Source organism: Rana temporaria, chromosome 2, assembly GCF_905171775.1.
Source record: "Rana temporaria chromosome 2, aRanTem1.1, whole genome shotgun sequence".
Lineage (NCBI taxonomy): Eukaryota > Metazoa > Chordata > Amphibia > Anura > Ranidae > Rana > Rana temporaria.
The window spans coordinates 18,797,619-18,818,745 of NC_053490.1; the positions used below are offsets into that span (position 1 = coordinate 18,797,619).

General features: G+C 45.8%; 1 protein-coding gene across 1 annotated transcript in view; it reads left to right on the forward strand.

The window, feature by feature from the left end:
* Positions 1–21,127, forward strand: part of C2CD3 (C2 domain containing 3 centriole elongation regulator) — a 163,381-nt gene that overhangs the window by 79,301 nt on the left and 62,953 nt on the right. Inside the window, exons 22-25 of the mRNA XM_040339937.1 lie at positions 8,858–8,944; positions 12,673–13,287; positions 14,473–14,802; positions 19,386–19,524. Coding sequence (XP_040195871.1) covers positions 8,858–8,944; positions 12,673–13,287; positions 14,473–14,802; positions 19,386–19,524 — 1,171 coding nt within the window. The remainder of the gene's footprint in view (positions 1–8,857; positions 8,945–12,672; positions 13,288–14,472; positions 14,803–19,385; positions 19,525–21,127) is intronic.

Consider the following 21,127-nt stretch of genomic DNA (forward strand, 5'->3'; position numbering starts at 1 on the left):
CCGCAAAAAAGTTATGCCGCTCACACACGTATGTACGCCGCATAAAAAGTTATGGCGCATACACACGGTCGGACTTTTCCACGGGCAAGCTTCCGACGGAATTTCGACCGTATGTACGCGGCATTAGGAGCAAAATCGCTCCTCCGCCCCTAATGCCCCCATGCTTCGGCATATATGCTCTTTTTTTAACTGTGGTGGTGAAATCACCTCCCACAGTGTTGGAGTCGCGGCTTTATGTATCGTGGGAGCAAACGCTGTTGCTGTCACGCTAAATAAATCCGTGCTGCAACTGAATGGCGTACCTGCTAAGCAAATGATGGTTAAACATTATAACAAAGTAACATCACATTTTAACATTAAGATCTTACCATACCATACCTGCAAAGCAAATACCAAAAAAATAAATACAGTAAAAAATAAAAAAAATTTTAACGCAACCTGTGCCTAAAAAATATACATGCCGAAGCATGGGGGCATCCTCCCGCATAAAAAGTTATGCCGCATACACACGGTCGAACTTTTCCATGGGCAAGCCTCCGTCGGAATTTCGACCGTATGTACGCGGCATTAGGAGCAAAATCGCTCCTCCGCCCCTGCTGCCCCCATGCTTCGGCATATATGCTTTTTTTTTAACCGTGGTGGTGAAATCACCTCCTACAGCGTTGGAGTCACAGCTTTATAAATCGTGGGAGCAAACGCTGTTGCTGTCACGCTAAATAAATCCGCGATGCAACTGAATGGCGTACCTGCTAAACAAATGATGGTTAACAATAAAACAAACATTACAGTATAACATACCATACCTGCAAAGCAAATACAATAAAACATTGTAAAAATAGAGAGAATAGATATAGAACAATAGTGAGTGGACAGTAGAGAGTGAACATAAGAGAACAATAAAGAGAGGAGAAAAATACAACCACAACTATTTTTGGATTTTTTATTTTATATTTTTTTTGTGTTTTTGTGTGAGTTTTTTTTTAATTTTTTTTCCACTTTTTTTCACTTTTATAAAAACTGTAAGAAAACTGTAAACTGAACCTTGCAGATTATGGTCTCTCAAAATGTGATGGCCATCACATATTCCGAGACCCTGTGTTGGTGTGCCTAGGACTGTGTGGTGCTGTACCCTACGCTAAAACTCAATTAGTGTGTGGTAGCGTTTGAAACATACACCAATGCAGAGACCAGGTTGGTCAGGACAGTCGGACAATAAAAGCGGGTGTCACGCCTAAATCCGAGTTTGCTGCAGACACGACATCTTTTTTGGCGGGTTTTTTGGGTAGGGGTACCAGGGAGGACAAAAGGAAAATGCCTCTCATACAGCCGGCTCACTGCATTTGCGTTGGGAAGGTGGGGGCACAGCACCATCTGGAAACAGAAGGGCTTCGACGATCTCTTCCTGGAATTTTAGGAAGGATCCAGTCCGTCCTGAAGCTCTGTATAGCACATGAGCGTTCAGCAAAGCCAATTGAAACAAATACACTGACACTTTTTTGTACCAGCGTTTGGACCTCCGGGCAATTAGGTACGGCGCCAACAACTGGTCATTGAGGTCCACCCCTCCCATGTTAAGGTTGTACTCGTGGATACAGAGGGGTTTCTCCACAACACCAGCCGCCGTAGGAATTTGGACTGCCGTGTCTGCGTGAAGCGTGGACAGAACGAAAACATTCCGTGAATCCCTCCACTTCACTGCTAACAAATTATTACACTGTAAGCAGGCTCTCTCCCCCCGACTAAGACGGGATTCTACAAGCCGTTGGGGGATGCCCCGGCGATTAGGTCGCACGGTGCCACATGCGCCAATTCCATAATCAAAAAGGTGACTAAAAAGTGGCACGCTTGTGTAATAATTGTCCACGTACAAGTGGTACCCCTTTCCGAATAAGGGTGACACCAATTCCCACACTATCTTACCAGCGCTCCCTATGTAATCAGGGCAATTCTCCGGCTCTACGTGACTGTCTTTTCCCTCGTAAACCATAAAGCTAGATGTATAGCCTGTTGCCCTGTCACAGAGCTTATACAACTTGACCCCGTATCTGGCACGCTTGCTGGGAAGGAATTGTTTGAATGACAAGCGGCCAGAAAACTTAACCAGGGACTCATCAACGCAGACAACTTGATGGGGATTATACAAGGCTGCAAACCGTTCGTTGAAGTGGTTTACGAGGGGCCGAATTTTGTAGAGCCGATCGAATTCAGGGTCTCCCCGAGGACGACAGAGTTCATTGTCACTAAAATGCATGAACCGCAAGATCTGCTCGTATCGTGTCCTGGCCATGGAGGCAGAGAAAATGGGCATATGGTGAACTGGGTGCGTGGACCAATACATCCGCAGCTCACTCTTTTTAGTAATGCCCATGATGAGGGAAAGGCCCAGAAAGATCTTAAATTCGGAAACCGTAATTGGCTTCCAATCTCTGGCAAGGGACAGCTGGGGATTAGCGGCGAAGAATTGACCAGCGTACAAATTGCTTTGGTCCACAATAGATCTATAGAGATCTTCGGTGAAAAACAGCGAATAAAAATCCAGTGACGTAAAATCAACTGTATTCACCTGAATTCCGGGTTGGCCAGTGAATGGGGGAAGTACGGGTGCTGCAGAAGTGGTGGGTACCCAATCAGGATTGGCGAATGCAGCAGGAAGGGCACTATGGGGACGGGCCTGTCTTTGTCGTCTTCTTCTTGGTGGCAGCGGGACACTACTCGTGCTTGCCACCTCTCCAGCTTGAACTGCACTTATGGGACTCGCCACGTCACCAAGTGTTACTGCAGTGCTGGATATATGACCAGGATGTACTAGGCCGCTGGTGCTTGCCAGTTCACCAGAAGGAATAGCGGCGCTAGTACTTCTCTCCTCCATACGAGAGCCCTGCGGTTCTTGCACCTCAGCGACAGCAGAAGATGGGGGTCTGGTACGCCTGACCCTAGCAGGGACCACTCCGTCGTCAGAGCTATCTGTCAGGGAGCCACTGTCGTCTACAGGATCGTATTCTGAGCAAGAATTTGACAGATGCGTGACCTCCTCATCACTATCTGTCAGGCTCATAAACAAGTAGGCCTCTTCATCACTGTACCATCGATTTGCCATTTTGGGCTCTAAATTTAGGGGTACAGTGGTGAGATTCACAGGCAAAAAAGCACCTGACCTGTTAGTGACCGAGTCAAGCGCTACCAAAAAAACTGTTAGCGATCGCAGAGATCAGGCCTGACTCTGCGAACGCTGCAGTTATGTGTTTTTGTGTTTTGTGTCAGTGATCGATCGATCGATACTGCACTTTGGTGGGCTGGACTGGGCGAAGGGTCTAAACGCAGGTGCTAGCAGGTATCTGGGCTGATCCCGCTAACCATGCGTTTTTGGGAACCCTAAACTGCAGGGGACGCTAGTATAGATCTGATCAGATCAAGTATCGATCCGATCAGATACTATACCACTAAAGGGAGGCGTATGGTGCGTGCGTGGGTGTTAGCGCTATTGGCCGCTGCCTGGGGCGATGCAGACCCTATCTGGCGCTAAAACCAAACTTTGATCACCCGCCGGGCGATCAGGGGGTTAAAACTTTATAGCAAAAAATATGGCGGGTGCCTTGATGCTATAAAAAATTAACTAGCTAAACTGCGTCACCCGTGACACTTATACTGTGATCACTGGTGACAGGGGGTAATGAAGGGGTTAAACCTTTATTGGGGGGGGGTTAGGGGGGGTCCCTAGACTTTTTAGGGCCTAAGACTGATTACCCTAACACTTATTTTTGTCACTAATGACACAAGTACAGCGATCAAAAAAAAATCTGATTGCTGTACTGGGTGACACAGTGACAGGCAGTGAATGGGTTAATTTGGGGGGTGATCGGGGGGTGAATTGTGTGCCTACGTGACCTGGTGTCAGTGTAGTGTTGTGCAACTCACGGTTAGATGCTCTCTCCCTCTCGGTCTGGAACGGAAAGACCGACACGAGGGAGAGAGCAGTACTTCCCCTGCCAATGTTTACAAAACATTGCCAGGGGAAGACAACCATTGGTTAGAGCGATCACCAGGTCCAGGCCAGATTTTATTGGCCTGGACCTGGTGGTTGATCAGTTCTGCATCGAATCTGATCATCGGGAACGGCGGGGGGGCGCGCGCGCGCGCCCAATTTCCGTTCACGCGTCGGACGTCATATTACGTGATCTCGCCCAGGAGAGCCACCTTGTGGACGTATTTCGACGGTGCGCGGTCGGCAAGTGGTTAAGTTACACCGCCGAAAAATCTCTACCTAAGTGCCCGATCCACAAAGCACTTACCTAGAAATTTTGAGCGGTGTAACTTAAATCCGTCCGACGCAAGGCGTTCCTAATCTAATGGGGCGAGTCCCATTTAAATTAGGCGCGCTCCCGCGCCGGATGTACTGCGCATGCTCCCAACGCGATTTTCCCAACGTGCTTTGCGCGAAGTTACGTTACGCCGAGTTTTGTGAATCGCGCCGGGTAAAAAAAGTTGCGTCGGGGAAAAAAAGAGATGCGGCGGGAAAAAAAATTATTAAAAAAAAAAATTTGACAGTGTTGCGGGAAAGAAGGGTCTACTTTTGCAAGGTGTAAACAGTTTAGACCTTGTAAAAGCAGCCCTAATTTTGCGACGGCAAACTAATACTTACGGAGAAAAAACGAAGCGTAAAAGCTTTGTGGATCTCCGTAAGTGCTAATTTGCATACCCGAGGCGGCATTTCGACGAGAAATGCCCCCAGCGGCGGCTGCGGTACTGCATCCTAAGATCCGACAGTGTAAGTCCCTTACACATGTCGGATCTTCTGCCTATCTATTGGAAACTGATTCTGTGGATCAGTTCCATAGATAGAAACAGGGATACGACGGCGCATCCCTTTTGTGGATCAGGCCCTAGGAGCCAGCTAAAAAAGTTAGGAGCCAGGAACGCTCCCCGTCCTGCCAAGCTCGCGCGCAGAAGCGAACACATACGTGAGTAGCGCCCGCATATGTAAACGGTATTCAAACCACACATGTGAGGTATCGCCACGATTGGTAGAGCGAGAGCAATAATTCTAGCCCTAGCCCTCCTCTGTAACTCAAAACATGCAACCTGTAGAATTTTTTAATCGTTAAATGTTGTGGTCATTCCACGAGCGGACGCAATTTTGAAGCGTGACATGTTGGGTATCAATTTACTCGGCGTAACATTATCTTTCACAATATAAAAAAAAATTGGGCTAACTTTACTGGTGTCTAATTTTTTTATTAAAAAAAATGTATTTTTTTCCCAAAAAAGTGCGCTTGTAAGACTGCTGCGCAAACACGGTGTGACAAAGTATTGCAACGACCGCCATTTTGTTCTCTAGGGTGTTAGAATATAAAAAATATATATAATGTTTGGGGGCTCTAATTGGAGGAGAAGGAGATGGCAGTGAAAACAGACAGGGGAAGCTCCATTGCTGGTTGTCTTATCTTGTATCAACGGCCACCACAAGATGGCGCCAGATCACAGAAGGAAGCATAGGCCTGCAGAAGGCTGCAAAGCTGCAGCCTCAATTACCGGCTGGCGCGCCCCGACACAATCGTGCGGCGGGAGAGGTGGGGGTGCACGGAGACACAGGATACCCCAGCTGTGCCACGCCAGGTCGCTAATTCTACAAAACAGATTACAGCACATATATGCAAAAATGACATTTAGGCTAGGTTCACACTGCTGCGAATTCAAAATCGCGTTAAAATCGCGATTTTACTGCGATATCGCGGCTGCCATTTTGCAGCGTTTTTGCCGCGTTTTCGGCCGCGATTTAAGAGACATCTGTGCAGGGTTCAATGTAAATCGCGGCCCGAAATCGCAAAAAGTAGTACAGGGACTACTTTTTGAAATTGGTGCAGCGCCGCAGATGCGGCGTCGCACCGATTAGGACAGTGCAAATGCCGCCGATTTGAGATGCGATTTTACATGTCAAATCGCATCTCAAATCGTACCCAGTGTGAACCAGGGCTTATCCTGCAAGGCTAGTTAAAAACACCTGAACATATTCAAAAATACGGGTGTTTGGTCACACTATATGGTCATATAGTGCTAAGCCCACTTACTGCGACAAAGTACCCCGAATTAGTGGGTCAAAACCTGTTAATAGAATGGAAGAACCTAATGTCTCAACCTTGGGAGATAAACTCCTCTATATGGGAGAACTGAAGGGATCCTTCCTATACACCGGTGGCCACTAATGTGAGGTATTCGGGGTACTTTGTCGCAGTAAGTGGGCTTAGCACTATATGACCATATAGTTGGACCAAACCCCCATATTTTTGAATATGTTCAGGTGTTTTAAACTAGCCTTGCAGGATAAATGTCATTTTTGCATGTGTGCGCTATAATCTGTTTTGTACTGTCTTTGGTCTTATAGCAGCACCATCTTAGATGTATAGCATTTTGTAGGGTGTGCCCCCCCAAGTATGTTTTTGTAGGTCGCTAATTCTAGTCGCAATGGCGACCTGGTGCCCGGGATTCGTCGAACCCTGCATTATGAGGTGGTGTTTGTAGAATTTTTAGGAAAATAATGAATTTAATCCATTTTGGAATAAAGCTGTAACATAAATTGTGGAATAAGTGAATCGCTGATCGCCGCCATTAGTAGTAAAAAAAAAAAAAAATCATAAAAATGCAATAAAACTATCCCCTATTTTGTAAACGCTATAAATTTTGCGCAAACCAATGGATGAACGCTTATTGCGATTTTTTTTTTTTTTATACCAAAAATAGGCAGAAGAATACGTATCTGCCTAAACTGAGGGAATTTTTTTTTTTTTTATATATATATTTTTGGGGATATTTATTATAGCAAAAAGTAAAAAATATTGTTTTTTTTTTCAAAATTGTCGCTCTATTTTTGTTTTATAGCGCAAAAAATAAAAACCGCAGAGGTGATCAAATACCACCAAAAGAAAGCTTGTGGGAAAAAAAGGACACCAATTTTGTTTGGGAGCCATGTCGCTCGACCGCGCAATTGTCAGTTAAAGCGACGCAGTGTCGAATCGCAAAAAAACTGGCAAGGTCCCTTAGCTGCCTAAAGGTCCGGGTCTTAAGTGGTTAATGAAGATACAACATTTAGCAACTTCTTGCTACACTTAGAGGCGCCTCTCTTCTCTTTTATACTCTGGAGCTCCTGCTGGATTTTGCTTCTAATCCCCTTGTGGAGGCTTCCATTTGTGGATGGACATTTTATGGTTATCACATTGTTAAAATATTTTTATATGGACTATAAGCTGAAGGACCTATGAATAGATGGTTGTGGAACGAATTATCTGAGTTTCCATTATTTCTTATGGGGAAATTTGCTTTGATATACAAGTGCTTTGGATTACAAGCATGTTTATGGAACGAATTATGCTCGCAATCCAAGGTTTTACTTGTATATGTGTTTTAGGGAAAACCCTGTCATTTGCAAAAGTAGCCAGAACATGTATGCTGTGACAGGAAGTCAGGTAAATCTGTGGGTGTTGTCACAGACAGGAGATACATTTCTGCCTTGTTTGGACAATACACCAATCATTATCGGGCGTCGGCTACAAAAATAGCCAGACAAGGTCTAAGGGCGTTGAAAGACTCCAGCTGTTCAGAATGAGGCAATTAAGGCCTCTATAAACAGTCCAAAGGATTACCACTGAAGGGCTGCATCATCCTGAGTCTTTGTGAGTAGGAGAGCAGTGCCAGAAGGTCTTCTGTGGAGGTGAGGAGAGGAGTGATTTTTCTGTGTGATAAAAATCAAGACTATTGTTTTGTGCTGTATGACCAGCACTGTCTGCCCAGCGCTAGGCTGAGTCAGACTCCATAGATAGGTTCCTGTGTGGAAGGTAGACGCCCAGAGTGATTAGGGTTTATTTTATGTTTGATTTTGTTTATGCTGTTTGGATGCTTGCAATTGTTTTCCAGCAAGATGGAAAAATAAACCAAAAACGTTGTTTTCAACCGTCTTCGACTGCCAGTCTGTATAAATTCAGTGTGTGGTGAACCCATCCAGGGGGTCACACACCCCGCTACCGAGCTAACCCCTCACAATGCCAATAACCCCATTCTAAGTAGTCCTGGGCACCAATACACAACTAAAGAGGGTTTGGGAACTCATCAAAAGAAAAAGAACAGAGAGCAAAGACAAGAAAGGAAGGTAAGAGTAGGGACCTGGGATCGCCTGACGATAGGTTCTATTTTAATGCCCCCTTCCCTTCACTCCCCTGCTGCTCTGTTCACCTACCAGATGTAGGGAAAGGAAGCTCTATGTAATCTCTGAATTGGGCTAGTCAGAGCTTAAACAGGGCTGAGGACTCTCTCCTGGCTACTATGGCAGTAACAGGCAAATCACCAATCATCCAAGAGTAAGGCTCCATTCACACCTTGGCGACAAAACACCCGATGCTCGATACGCTGGAGGGGCGAATTTCCATTGCTGTCTATGAGATGGTTCACATCGAACGCCGAACGCCGAAACGCCATACGCCTGAAAACAAGTCCCAGACCCTTTTTTTCAGGCGGCATTGGCGTTCGGCCATAGACAGCAATGTTTAATTCTTTGTAAAAAAAAAAAAAAGTAAACGAAATCGCGGCAAAATACGCCGCGTACACGGCGTTACTTGTCGCCTAGGTGTGAATGCAGCCTCAGGGGAGTAAATCACATGCTTCTTCCAGTGGGGAAATGGAGCAGCGGAAGATTAAAAAAAATAAACTTTGTAGTATTAAAGTGAACTTTTGTATGGGCAAAGCACATGCTAACTTTTACTGCATTCCAGTAGATAAAACTTGTGATTTCCTCATTTATTTCATATTTAATTGTTTATGTCCTGAGAGGCTCATCACCCTTTGCTAACAAATCTTTTTTTTTTGTCTTCAGCTGGTGTTGGTAAAATTCATTCAGCCCATGATTACCATCTGGGTGTGGTGAGAATTCCTACTACAGATCTGCTCAGCAAAAGATCAGGTAATTGTGTTTTATTATGCATTCCATTACAGGTATTATTTATTACAGGTATTTATGCAGCGATTTTTTTATATAAGACCGGGTGAAGATGTATGCCTTGTCAGTGGTGACAGCTCACCACTAGAAGGTAAGACGCATACTAGCACATTATGGCTTTACCTTGCAGGTTTAAAAAAAAAGACACACACCGGTTTACTACCGCCTTAACCACTTAACGCCCGCCGCACGACTATTTACGTCCGCAAAATGGCACGGACAGGCAGAAGGGCGTATATATACGTCCTTGCCTTCTAGCCGGTGGGGGGTCCGATCGGACCCCCCCGCTGCGTGCGGATTCCCGCGGGGAGCGATCCGGGACGACGGCGCGGCTATTCGTTTATAGCCGCTCCGTCGCGATCGCTCCCCGGGCTTCCCCGTGCTTCACTGTGGCGGCTGCATCGATCGAGTGATCCCTTTTATAGGGAGACTCGATGGATGACGTCAGTCCTACAGCCACACCCCCCTACAGTTGTAAACACACACTAGGTGAACCCTAACTCCTACAGCGCCCCCTGTGGTTAACTCCCAAACTGCAGCTGTCATTTTCACAATAAACAATGCAATTTAAATGCATTTTTTGCTGTGAAAATGACAATGGTCCCAAAAATGTGTCAAAATTGTCCGAAGTGTCCGCCATAATGTCGCAGTCACGAAAAAAATCGCTGATCGCCGCCAATAGTAGTAAAAAAAAAAAAAAATCATAAAAATACAAAAAAACTATCCCCTATTTTGTAAACGCTATAAATTTTGCGCAAACCAATCGATAAACACTTATTGCGATTTTTCTTACCAAAAATAGGTAGAAGAATGCGTATCGGCCTAAACTGAGGAAAAAAAATGTTTTTATATATGTTTTTGGGGATATTTATTATAGCAAAAAGTAAAAAATATTGCATTTTTTTCAAAATTGTCGCTCTATTTTTGTTTATAGCGCAAAAAATAAAAACCGCAGAGGTGATCAAATACCACCAAAAGAAAGCTCTATTTGTGGGGAAAAAAGGACGCCAATTTTGTTTGGGAGCCACTTCGCACGACAGCGCAATTGTCTGTTAAAGCAACGCAGTGCCGAATTGCAAAAACGCCTTTGGGCATTTAGCAGCATATTGGTCCGGGGCTTAAGTGGTTAAAGAATCCCTGTCCCAGAATAAGCACCTTCACTTTTATATTAATATAATAGTGTTTGATGTTTTGGACTCTTCTCTTTCGGGCTGCCCTCTGCTGCTCCCACCACTTGCGTCTAATGTATTTGACAGCTTAGGCTGTGTGCCGGAGAACTGCTCCCAGCCTCAGCAAATGTAGAAAAAAACGCACTGAAACTGTAATTGTAGCTGCTTTTCTGCACACAGCCTCAGTATAAGTAAGGCCCCTTTCACACTGGGGCATTGGCGGTAAAGTGGCGATTTACCATCGTATTTCCAGGGATATTCGTCCGCTAGCGGGGTGATTTTAACCAGCGGTATAGCCACAGTGCCCATTAATTTCAAAGATCCAAAGATGCTGCTAGCAGGACTTTTTTTTACCGTCCTGCTAGCGCACCGCTCCAGTGTGAAAGCCTTCTGGGCTTTCACACTGGAGAGACGGCAGCGGCTCTTTCAGGCGCTTTGCAGGTGCTATTTTTAGCATTCTAGCGCCCCAGTGTAAAAGGGGTCTAAAATAGTAATGCTGAGAGAGCAGCACTATAGCATGAGGGAAGTAGCTGGTGGGTAAGGAGCATCAGATGGTTGCAGGAAATAGAAGAATCTGAAACCCCCAATAGTATCAGATCCTCATTTTTCCTCTACCTGTAATGCCGCGTACACACGATCATTTTTCGGAATGGAAAAAATTACGTTTTTAAAAAATGTCATTTAAAATGATCGTGTGTGGGCTTCACATAATTTTTCGGGTTCTGAAAAACGACAAAAAAAAAATCGAACATGCTGCATTTTTTAACAACGTTTTAAACTATGTCGTTTTTCGGGTTGTAAAAAATGATCGTGTGTGGGCTAAAACGACGTTAAACCCGCGCATGCTCAGAAGCAAGTTATGAGATGAGAGCGCTCGTTCTGGTACCATTCGAGTAAGCACATTCATCACGCTGTAACAGACTGAAAATCGCGAATCGTCTTTTACTAACAGGGAATCGGCTAAAGCAGCCCAAAGGCGAATGGAACTTCCCCTTTATAGTGCCGTTGTACGTCACCGCACTTTGCCAGAGCATTTTTTAAAAACGATGGTGTGTGGGCAACGTCGTTTTAATGATGAAGTTGGAAAAACGTTGTTTTTTCTACATGCCGAAAAACGTCATTTTTTTTTCATCCCGAAAAATGATCGTGTGTACGCGGCATGAGAGCCGGTTCACACAGGGGTGACTCGACAAGGTGATCTCAAGACGACTTGAGAGGCGACTTGCAAAATTACTTCTGTATTGAAATCAATGCAAATCACCCCGAGCCGCCCCCAAAGTCGTACAACAACCTTTTTCTAAGTCGAAGCAACTTGCGTCGCTCCTATTAGAACGGTTCTGGTGAATAGAGCGGAGCGCGACTTGTCATGAGTCGCCTGGCGAGTCGCCCCAGTGTGAACCGGCTATTAGGGTTGTCCCAATACCGATACTAGTATCGGTATCGGGACCGATACCAAGCATTTGCCCGAGTACTTGTACTTGGGCAAATGCTCCCGATACCTCACCCGATACTTGTACTGTCGGTGGTGATCAGTGCATGGGGAAGTTACAAGCACCGATCACCGCTGATTTTAAAGCAGCTGAAAGCCACCGTGTATCCCGCCGTGTATGCCGCCGTGTATGCCGCCATGTTTTTCTCCCCTTCGGAACTCCTCCTTCACCCCCTGGAAATGTCAGGATGGAGAGCGGGGTAGGAGCCGGTAAATCCGGCTCCTTACTGCTCCGAATGCGTTTGTAAATGTTTCAGTTTACAAATGTTTCAGTTTATGAATGAAGAGAAGACGCTGTCTTCAATCCATTCATTTTCAACGCAGCGGATGCTGCTAAGAAAGGGACAGGGGAACATGTGTCCCTAGTCCCTTTCCCTGTCTCAAAGGGAAGATGTCAGAGGTCTGTCAAGACCCCTGATATCTCACCAAAGCCCCCGCCCCCCCCCTCCCCCCCCCCCCCCAACAGGGCTAAAAAAAATAATAAAAAAATAAAGAATAAAAAAACAAAAGAATAAAAAAAAATTACTGTAGAAAATAAAAAAATAAAGAAAAAACACATTGACACGGTCCACCCCCCCCCCCCTCCCTTAAAAAAAAAAAGAAAGCATTATAAATAAAAAAAAATTTACAAGATTAAAAACAAATTGTTCAAGATAAAAAAAAAAAAAAAAAACATACTGACACATAGAATTAAAAAAAAGTATCGGTATTCGGTATCGGCGAGTACTTGAAAAAAAGTATCGGTACTTGTACTCGGTCTTAAAAAAGTGGTATCGGGACAACCCTACCGGCTATAACTCTGCAATTGTGTGATACGAACATTTCCCAAATGGGGCAATAGTAGTTACACATAAAGCACTATTATATCAATATTAAAAATTCAGTGTTTATACTGGTGACCGGGTCTATTTAAAAGATTGTGTTTTTGAATGACTGTAGCCCCAGTTGTACCAGAAGCCCCTCTGTACAGTTCTTCCCTTCTCTTCTTCAATTCCTTCAGTCGTAGATATTCATGCCGTCTTTTCTTTTCCCAGGAATATCTGGGTGGTACCCAGTAATGTTACCCGCGGATTCCACTTTTTCTGGCACTGCGGGTGTCCTGAGCAATGTGGTTGGAGGTCTGGAGCTTTCAGTCAACTTTGCTCACCATTCAGACAGAGATCGAGTCCTGGAGGTGGCTCGAGGCTTAGGATGGAATGATGTAGAGGAGGAAGTTGTTGGAGGTGTCAAAGATGGCTGGGAAAAAGAAGACTTGGTCAATCTTTCCGTCACTGTCCCCAAAATCTGGCTTCCGGTTCACTCTCTCTTACTGGCCGGACACAAACATATCCACAAGAAAACGTACTGCTACCTGCGATACAAACTGTACGATAGAGACGCAGTCTGCTCCCAGTTGAGGAAACCAGCCTTCTCAGAAGATGGCCAACAGGCCACCGTAGTGTTTGAGCAGACTAGGAAGATAGAACTGATGAAGCATCAGCCATTGGTGTGGTACCTGCGAGAGGAGAAGTTGGAGATCCAGATCTGGCGTTCTTATGGGAAAGACACTACCGGGCCAAGACCTCAAGATACAGACCGCCTCCTTGGTTGTGCTTATGTGGACATGACGGCTCTGGCAGAGACCACATCCCGGACCCTCTCTGTTAGCGGTAAGTCACATAAAAGTGGAATGATTGCCATCACAGTTTTCTCCCAAACTTATATTTTTTGCCTTTCAAATACAACAGTGACATATCTAGGTTAGCTTGAATACTGGATTCTTGTAGTTTCTGCGGCGGCGTCGCGTAAGCCATTTACACTCCGCCGCCCCAACTTACGGGAGCAAGTGCTGTATTCCCCAAACCCTTGCTCCGTAGTTTGGGGCGGCGTAGTGTAATTGGCCCAGGGTATCCCCGCGTAATTCCAAGGGGGCGGCTTGTATTTAAATTAAGCGCGCCCCCGTGCCGTTCGAACTGCGCATGCACCGGGCTTAAAATAGCCCAGTGCGCATGCTCCAGTTCTCGACGGAAAACGCCACTGACGCCGACGTGTGCGTCATTGACGTAAAGTCGTATTCAAGAACGACTTAGTAAAACGACGTACCCGACGGGAAAAGACGACGCGGACCCGACGCCATACTTAACATGGCATACGTGGGACTGGCGTAAGGTTACCCCTCATATAGCAGGGGTAACCTTACGCTAACGACGTAAGCGACGGTTACGCAACGCGATTTCGTTTGGGAATCGGTGTATCAGGCTCATTTGCATAAACAAATGAGACCTGAACGTAAACGCCATCTAGCGGCCGGCGGCGAATTACATTTAGGACCCAACAGTGTAAGTGACTTGCACTAGTCGGATCCTAGCCTAAATCCGGCCTATCTTGTTTTGTGAATACAAAACAATGATACGCCGGCGGGAAATTCGATTTACGCCGGTGTATCAGTAGATACACCGGCGTAACTTGTTTGAGAATATGGCCCTATATTTCTATGGAGACTTCATCAGGGAGTGGGTTAATGCCCAACAAAGAACCAAAAGCATATTGTTTTTCTGGGGTGGAAAAGATGTAGCTCTGTAGTCTAGCAGTAAATAAATGTTATAAAGGAAATGGGTGGGGGAGACCATGTGAACCCAGCCTAAGTGCAAGATTCCACATAAATCTATTTTATAACAATTACGGCCACGCTGTGAATTAATTTGGTCCAGATCCTTTTGGGTAGTCGAAAATTTGTTTTTTTACTCTACAAAATAACAAAATACTGCATGATAATTACAATACCATATGTGTTATACTCTGTAAATTGACCAGTGTGTTTTCAGTGTGGGTAACCATCTATCCATCATCTGCAGGTGTTTATCCCCTGTTTAAGCGCAATATGCCCAACCTGCAGGGGGCAGCGGTGAGGGTTCACCTGTCCCTGAGCTCAGCCTATCACCTGTCAGTCACTGCCCATTGCACAAGCTCTGCAGAGGATCAGAGCCTCTCCGAGGAGGAAGCGGCACAGGACACCTCTGCGTACGATGACCGGAGACAAGAGGATCGCATCGAATGTAAGAAGTCCTCTCCGAGGGGTGAGGGTCCGTCCGCAGTCCCTGACAGTCAGCCAGTCTGTGTGGATGTGGAAAACACATTTGCTGTGAACATCGTTGTTGAACGTGCAATGCATCTTAGCTTGAAAGGTATGTGATCTCATTTACATGCTGTACAGTAACATGCATTAAAGAAGACCTGTCGTGTGTGTGCAATATATAATCTGTGGTTGCTGACGGTCCATCTGCAAATGCTTGTTGTCTGGATTCTTGTATATACTTACTGAATAAGAACCAGCAGGCAGCCAGTGAAGTCAGCATGTATTTTGCCCTTACTGCATCTGTAAGCTGTTTTCGATTGTATAATAAAGAATGCTTTCCCCCATGTACACTATTTACCACTTCTGGGCCGGTGATCTGCCGTGCTGGTTCCAGGTATCATGGAAGTTCCAGCGCATGCGCGAACTGATGCGCTGAGATGGTTCCAGCTATCGGGAAAGTTCCTTCAAGCACTGCGCAGGTGCAAACTTGCTGACGGAAATCCCCGAGCGGCGGCCGGCATCCAGGGCGACGTGGACTTAGAGGAAAGTGGCCAGTCGGCCTCATGTCCTCGCTGCGCTCGGACGGCTCGCTTCGCTCGCTCGGCCTCCTGGCTCTTTTTTTAACATCCTCCAATCCACGGGGATGTTAAAGAATGAGCCTGGATGCCGGGCGAGGTTCGGAGATTTCCGTCGGGAAGTTTGCGCCTGCGCAGTCAGTGAAGGAACTTCCCCCATAGGGGAACATTGAGGACAAGTCACCGGCTCACGCCGATATACGTCGGTACTTTGAAGAGGGATATATTTTGTTATGGCAACAGCTAGCTACCATAACCCCCCGGTGTCCTCTTCCTCAGTGAGCGGTGCAGTTTCCAATAATAGTGGTCTCTGTAGCAGGTTTGCTGCGTGGTCACTTTTATCGGCAGCGGGAGAAGGCCCCTCCTCCCGCCGCGCTCCAGTGCCTTTTACCGCTTACCGGAGCCGTCGGTAGCGACGGAGGGGATCGGATCCTGCTTGGTATGGAGAGTGAGGGGAAGATGGCCCCCACCCGTCTCCATAGCATTACAGGTTGGAAGCAACTTCAAAACGTCACTTAGCTCTTAAAGGGCCATTTTTATATATGTTTTTTTATTGCATTTTAGTGTAAATATGAGATGTGAGGTCTTTTTGACCCCAAATCTCATATATAAGAGGACCTGTCATGCTTTTTTTTTTTTCTATAACCAGGGATGTTTAAAAGTGACACCATTTTTTTAAAAAAGAATAGTGTAAAAATAAAAGGTAAAATAAATAAGAAAACAAATAATAATTTTTAAATGCGCCCCGTCCCTCCAAACTCACGCGCAGAAGCGAACACATACATGAGCAGCGCCCGCATATGAAAACTGTGTTCAAACCACACATGTGAGGTTTCGCCACGATCGGTAGAGCGAGAGCAATAATTCTAGTCCTAAAGCTTCTCTGTAACTCAAAACTTGCAACCTGTAGAATTTTTTAAACGTCGCCTATGGAGGTTTTGAAGGGTAAAAGTTTGTCGCCATTCCACGAGCGGGCGCAATTTTGAAGGGTGACGTGTTTGGTATCAATTTACTCGGCGTAATATCATCTTTAACAATGTAAAAAAAAATTGGGCTAAATTAAATGTGGTCTTATTTTTTTTTGTTAAAAAAAGTGTATTTTTGATCTTATGCGAGACTACCTAGGTGTGTGAGGTGGCCTGTTAACCTAATTGAACATTTCAAAGGGTACATTGTTTACATATTTAACCACTTCCATACCGGGCACTTATACACATTCCCGCCCAGACCAATTTTTAGCTTTCAGCGCTGTTGCACTTTGAATGACAATTGCGCGGTCATGCTACACTGTAACCAAACTAAATTTTTATCATTTTGTTCCCAAAAATAGAGCTTTCTTTTGGTGGTATTTGATCACCTCTGGGATTTTTATTTTCTGCAAAAAAAAATGACCGAAAATTTATAAAAAAAAAACTTTTTTTTTGTTTCCGTTGTAAAACATTGTAAATAAGTACGTTTTCTCCTTCACTAATGGGCACTAATGGTACTGCACTGACTGGCACTGATAAGGTGGCACTGATGGGCACCGATGAGGTGGCACTGATGTGGTGGCATTGATGATGGGCACCAATATGCGGCACTGATGGGCACGGATGGGCAGGGATAGGCGGCACGGATGGGCAGGGAAAGGCGGCACGGATGGGCAGGGATAGGCGGCACGGATGGGCACTGATAGGTGGCATGGATGGGCACTGATAGGCAGGATGGATGGGCATAGATGGGCACTAACTAATGTGTTGTACTAATGGATGCCAATCAGTGCCAAACAATGCCTGCCAATCAGTGATGCCCATTGTGGGCACTGATTGGCATCCATTGTGGCACTGATTTGCATCCATTATGTGTCATCCCTGGTGGTCTAGGGTGACATACCTTTGATTTAAATCCCTGGTGATCTAGTGGAATCCCTGGTGGTGCAGTGGGCATCCTCAGGGGGGGCTGTGCTGATAATCGATCAGCACAAACCCCTTTGTCAGGGGAGCAGCCGATCGGCTCTCCTCTACTCGCGTCTGACAGACGCGAGTGAGGAAAAGCCGATTGCCGGCTTTTGCTGTTTACATCGTGATCAGCCGTGATTGGACACGGCTGATCACATGGTAAAGTGTCTCCGTGAGAGACACTTTACCTAGATCGTTGTTGCAGGGTGTCAGACTGACACCCTGCAACAACGATCACCGCGATGCGCGCCCCCGGGGGCAGCTAAGAATTCTGAGGACGTCATATGACGTCCAGTCAGGATTCTACAACCACTTTGCCGCCTTCAATCTGTCATTGGCGGGCGGCAAGTGGTTAAGGAAGTATTTATTGATGGTAATTGGACTTGAGGGGGTATTCATGGGAAACATTGTACTGTATGTGTACATATAATATCCCACATAAATCGGCCAACATATTACAACAGTAAGGTTGTGGCCTATGGATTCCACTCAGTTCAGCTGGGCAACTGTCTAATCAAAGCCAAAGTAATGTGCCTTTGCTGCCACATCATTTTGCCCGTTGGGACATTTTATTGGGGACATTTGGCTTTGATCAGACAGCAATATGGCTTGATTGTTGGGACTCCATGGGACAGTTTTTACCACTCCTTTACATACTTGAATAATAAACAATAAACACAAATACAATTGTATATTGCAAATTATATTAAAGCGGATCTCCACTCTAAAGTGGAGTCCCGCTGATCGGCACCCTCCCCCCCTCCGGTGTCACATTTGACACCTTTCAGGGGGGAGGGGGTGCAGATACCTGTCTACAGACAGGCATCTGCACCCACTTCCGGCCCTACGATACGGGCAAAAGACGGGTTTTTTCCTCGTTTCCCGTCCGTCCCCCGTTGTATGCTGGGAACACTCGGCTCCCAGCACACAGCGGGAGCCAATCGGCGGGCGCAGCGCGACTCGCGCATGCGCCGTAGGGAACCGGGCAGTGAAGCCGGAGCGCTTCACTTCCTGGTTCCCTCACCGTGGATGGCGGGGGGAGCAGCAGAGAGACGAGCGATCGGCTCGTCATCTGCTGCGATCACCGCTGGACTCCAGGACAGGTAAGTGTCCTTATATTAAAAGTCAGCAGCTGCAGTATTTGTAGCTGCTGGCTTTTAATATGTTTTTTTAGTGGCACATCCGCTTTAAGTAGAAATAAATAGGGTTGCACTAAAACCGGTATCGATACTCGGTATTTGCACGAGTACGGTTACTCATGCAAACGCTCCGATACCTGAAACCGATCTCTTTGCGGTGCGATCCGAGTCCATACAAAATGAATTTGTTCAAATCACAGTGCAAAGAATCACATGTGATTTGAACCAGGATGCGGTATGATTTTGAGTCCATAGAAAATAAATGGGCTCAAATTACACTGGAAAGAATCGTATCTGATTTAAACAGAAATGCAGAGCTATTTCTGTCCAAATCGCACGCAGTTTTCCCCACCACTCCTGTGTGAACCCAGGCTTCTCATAGTGACTTCTGCCTGGGTTCACACAGGAGCGGTGCAGGAAACTGCGTGCGATTTGGACAGGAATTGCACCGCATTCCTGTTCAAATCAGATGCGATTCTTTGCAGTGCAATTTTGAGCCCATTCGTTTTGTATGGGCTCAAATCGCACTGCAAAGGTATCTGTACTCTGTATCAACAAATACTTGAGCATAAATATTCGTACTCGCTGATAAGGGTGGCCCAGAGCCCACCCTTTTTTGAAGCCAATTAGAGCCTCTAGCTCTAAACCTGTGCTTCCAAAAAAAAAAAAGCCCCCACTGGAATCCATGCTTCCGGCAGCCTGTATGTAAATTAGCGTTGAAAGCTGAAAATTGGCTTTGGCAGGAAGGTGTGCAAGTGCCTGGTATTGAAGTGGTTAAACTTGACAGATAGTAACCCACGTTTAAAACGTCTGTTTTGCCACGTTTACATTCTGCGTTTAGCCGCGTTTGCGCTTAGAAGCGTTTCAATAAAATGCTTCTTTTTTTTAAATGGGCGCTACTGGCAGGATTGCTAAACCCGCTTGCTGCCTTCTGTCTCCACTTTCAAATGTACTGGTACTGACCAGCCCTGTACCCTACATCTAGTTTTAGATGCCCCCCCGTCTTTGCTTTTTGTAAATGATCCATTCATCTTCTTGCAGGAAGTCCCCTGACGGAGCGGCAAGTATCCACACCCAGCTGCTGTGTGTCGTTTCCTGTCGCTGGTAGTGCAACACCTTTAACTACCCCGGTCATAGAGAACCTGGATTCTCCGACATGGAATTTCCAGCACCAGGCAAGGTAAAGAGTCACATTTCATCAACTCATTGCTATTTATGTGTCAAGATAATCAATAACCCCACTGATTAATCCCCTTCCCTCTGGTGGGAGCCGGCCCTTTAAGTGATAACTCTGGCTGACACAGATCCTGCATCAGATCCTATAATATCTCCTCTGTCCCGACCTGTGATCTCTGCACATCCAGTCCCTGCACTGCTTTACAGCATGTTGGGTAGTTGAGAAATCTCCCCTGGCCTCAAAGGGCCCACTACTACAATCTGAATCTTGCATTGAACAAGTACTGGAAATATCAGGACAGGGAGACCTACATTTTGGCAGCATCCGAGTAGAGGTAAGTGTACACCTTATGCCGCGTACACACGACCATTTTTCATGACGCGAAAAATGCAATTTTTTCAATTGGTCGTTAAAACCGGTCGTGTGTGGGCTCCAGAGCATTTTTATAGACGAGAAAAATGGGCATTAAAAATTTAGAACATGCTCTATTTTTTCTCGTTGTTTTTCACGTTGTCGTTTTTTTAGTCGTGAAAAGCGGTCGTGTGTGTGCGCTTTAATGACAGGGAAAAAACGTGCATGCTCAGAAGCAAGTTATGAGACGGAAAATTAGCATAATCAGCCCAAAGTGTGGCGCCATTCGAATAGAACTTCCTCTTTATAGTGCCGTCGTACGTGTTGTACGTCACCGCGCTTTGCTAGAGCATTTTTTATCACGATCATGTGTAGGCAAGGCAGGCTTGAGAGGAATCGCGTCGAGAAAAACATCGTTTTTTTTCCATGACATGAAAAATGTACGCAACTTAACACTTACCTCCAACTAACATGCTAGAAGAGACTCCCTAGTGTTCTTGGTTAACAATTTTGTTTCCACTCCTGAAGCTAGTAAGGTTGCCAATAGGCAAATTAGCTAATTTCCTTCTCCGTCACACATAATAATTCACTGATCCTGCCATGCTTGAAAACCCTAGGGAGTTGGTGAGGAAAGTCTCTCTCTCTAAGCCAGGGGTCTTCAAACTTTTTAAACAGGGAGCCGGTTCACTGTCCCTCAGAGCGTTAGAGGGCCGGACTATAAAAAAAACTATGAACAATTTCCTCTGCAAACTGCACTTATGTTATTTTGAAGTGAAAACAACTAAATTGGAACAAATACAATATTTAAAATGAAGAACAAGTAAAGTTAAACCAACAAACTTACCAGTATTTCAATGGGAATTATGGGCCTGCTTTTGGCTAATGAGCCCCCCCTCACCGTCATTTTAAGCCATCATTGCAAGCCCCCCCTCACCATTGCAAGCCCCTCACGATCATTGCAACCCTCCCCCTTCATCGTTATAAGCCCCCCCTCACAATCATTAATTGCAAACCGATCATGATCATTGCAAGCCCCCCCACCTCACCATCATCATCCCCCTATTGCAAGCCCCCCCCCCCTCACAATCATTAATTGCAAGCCGATCATGATCATTGCAAGCCCCCCCACCTCACCATCATCATCCCCTCATTGCAAGCCCCCCCCCCCACAATCATTAATTGCAAGCCTATCAAGATCATTGCAGCCCCCCAATCACCATTACATCATCATTGGTCCCCCCCCACCATCATCATT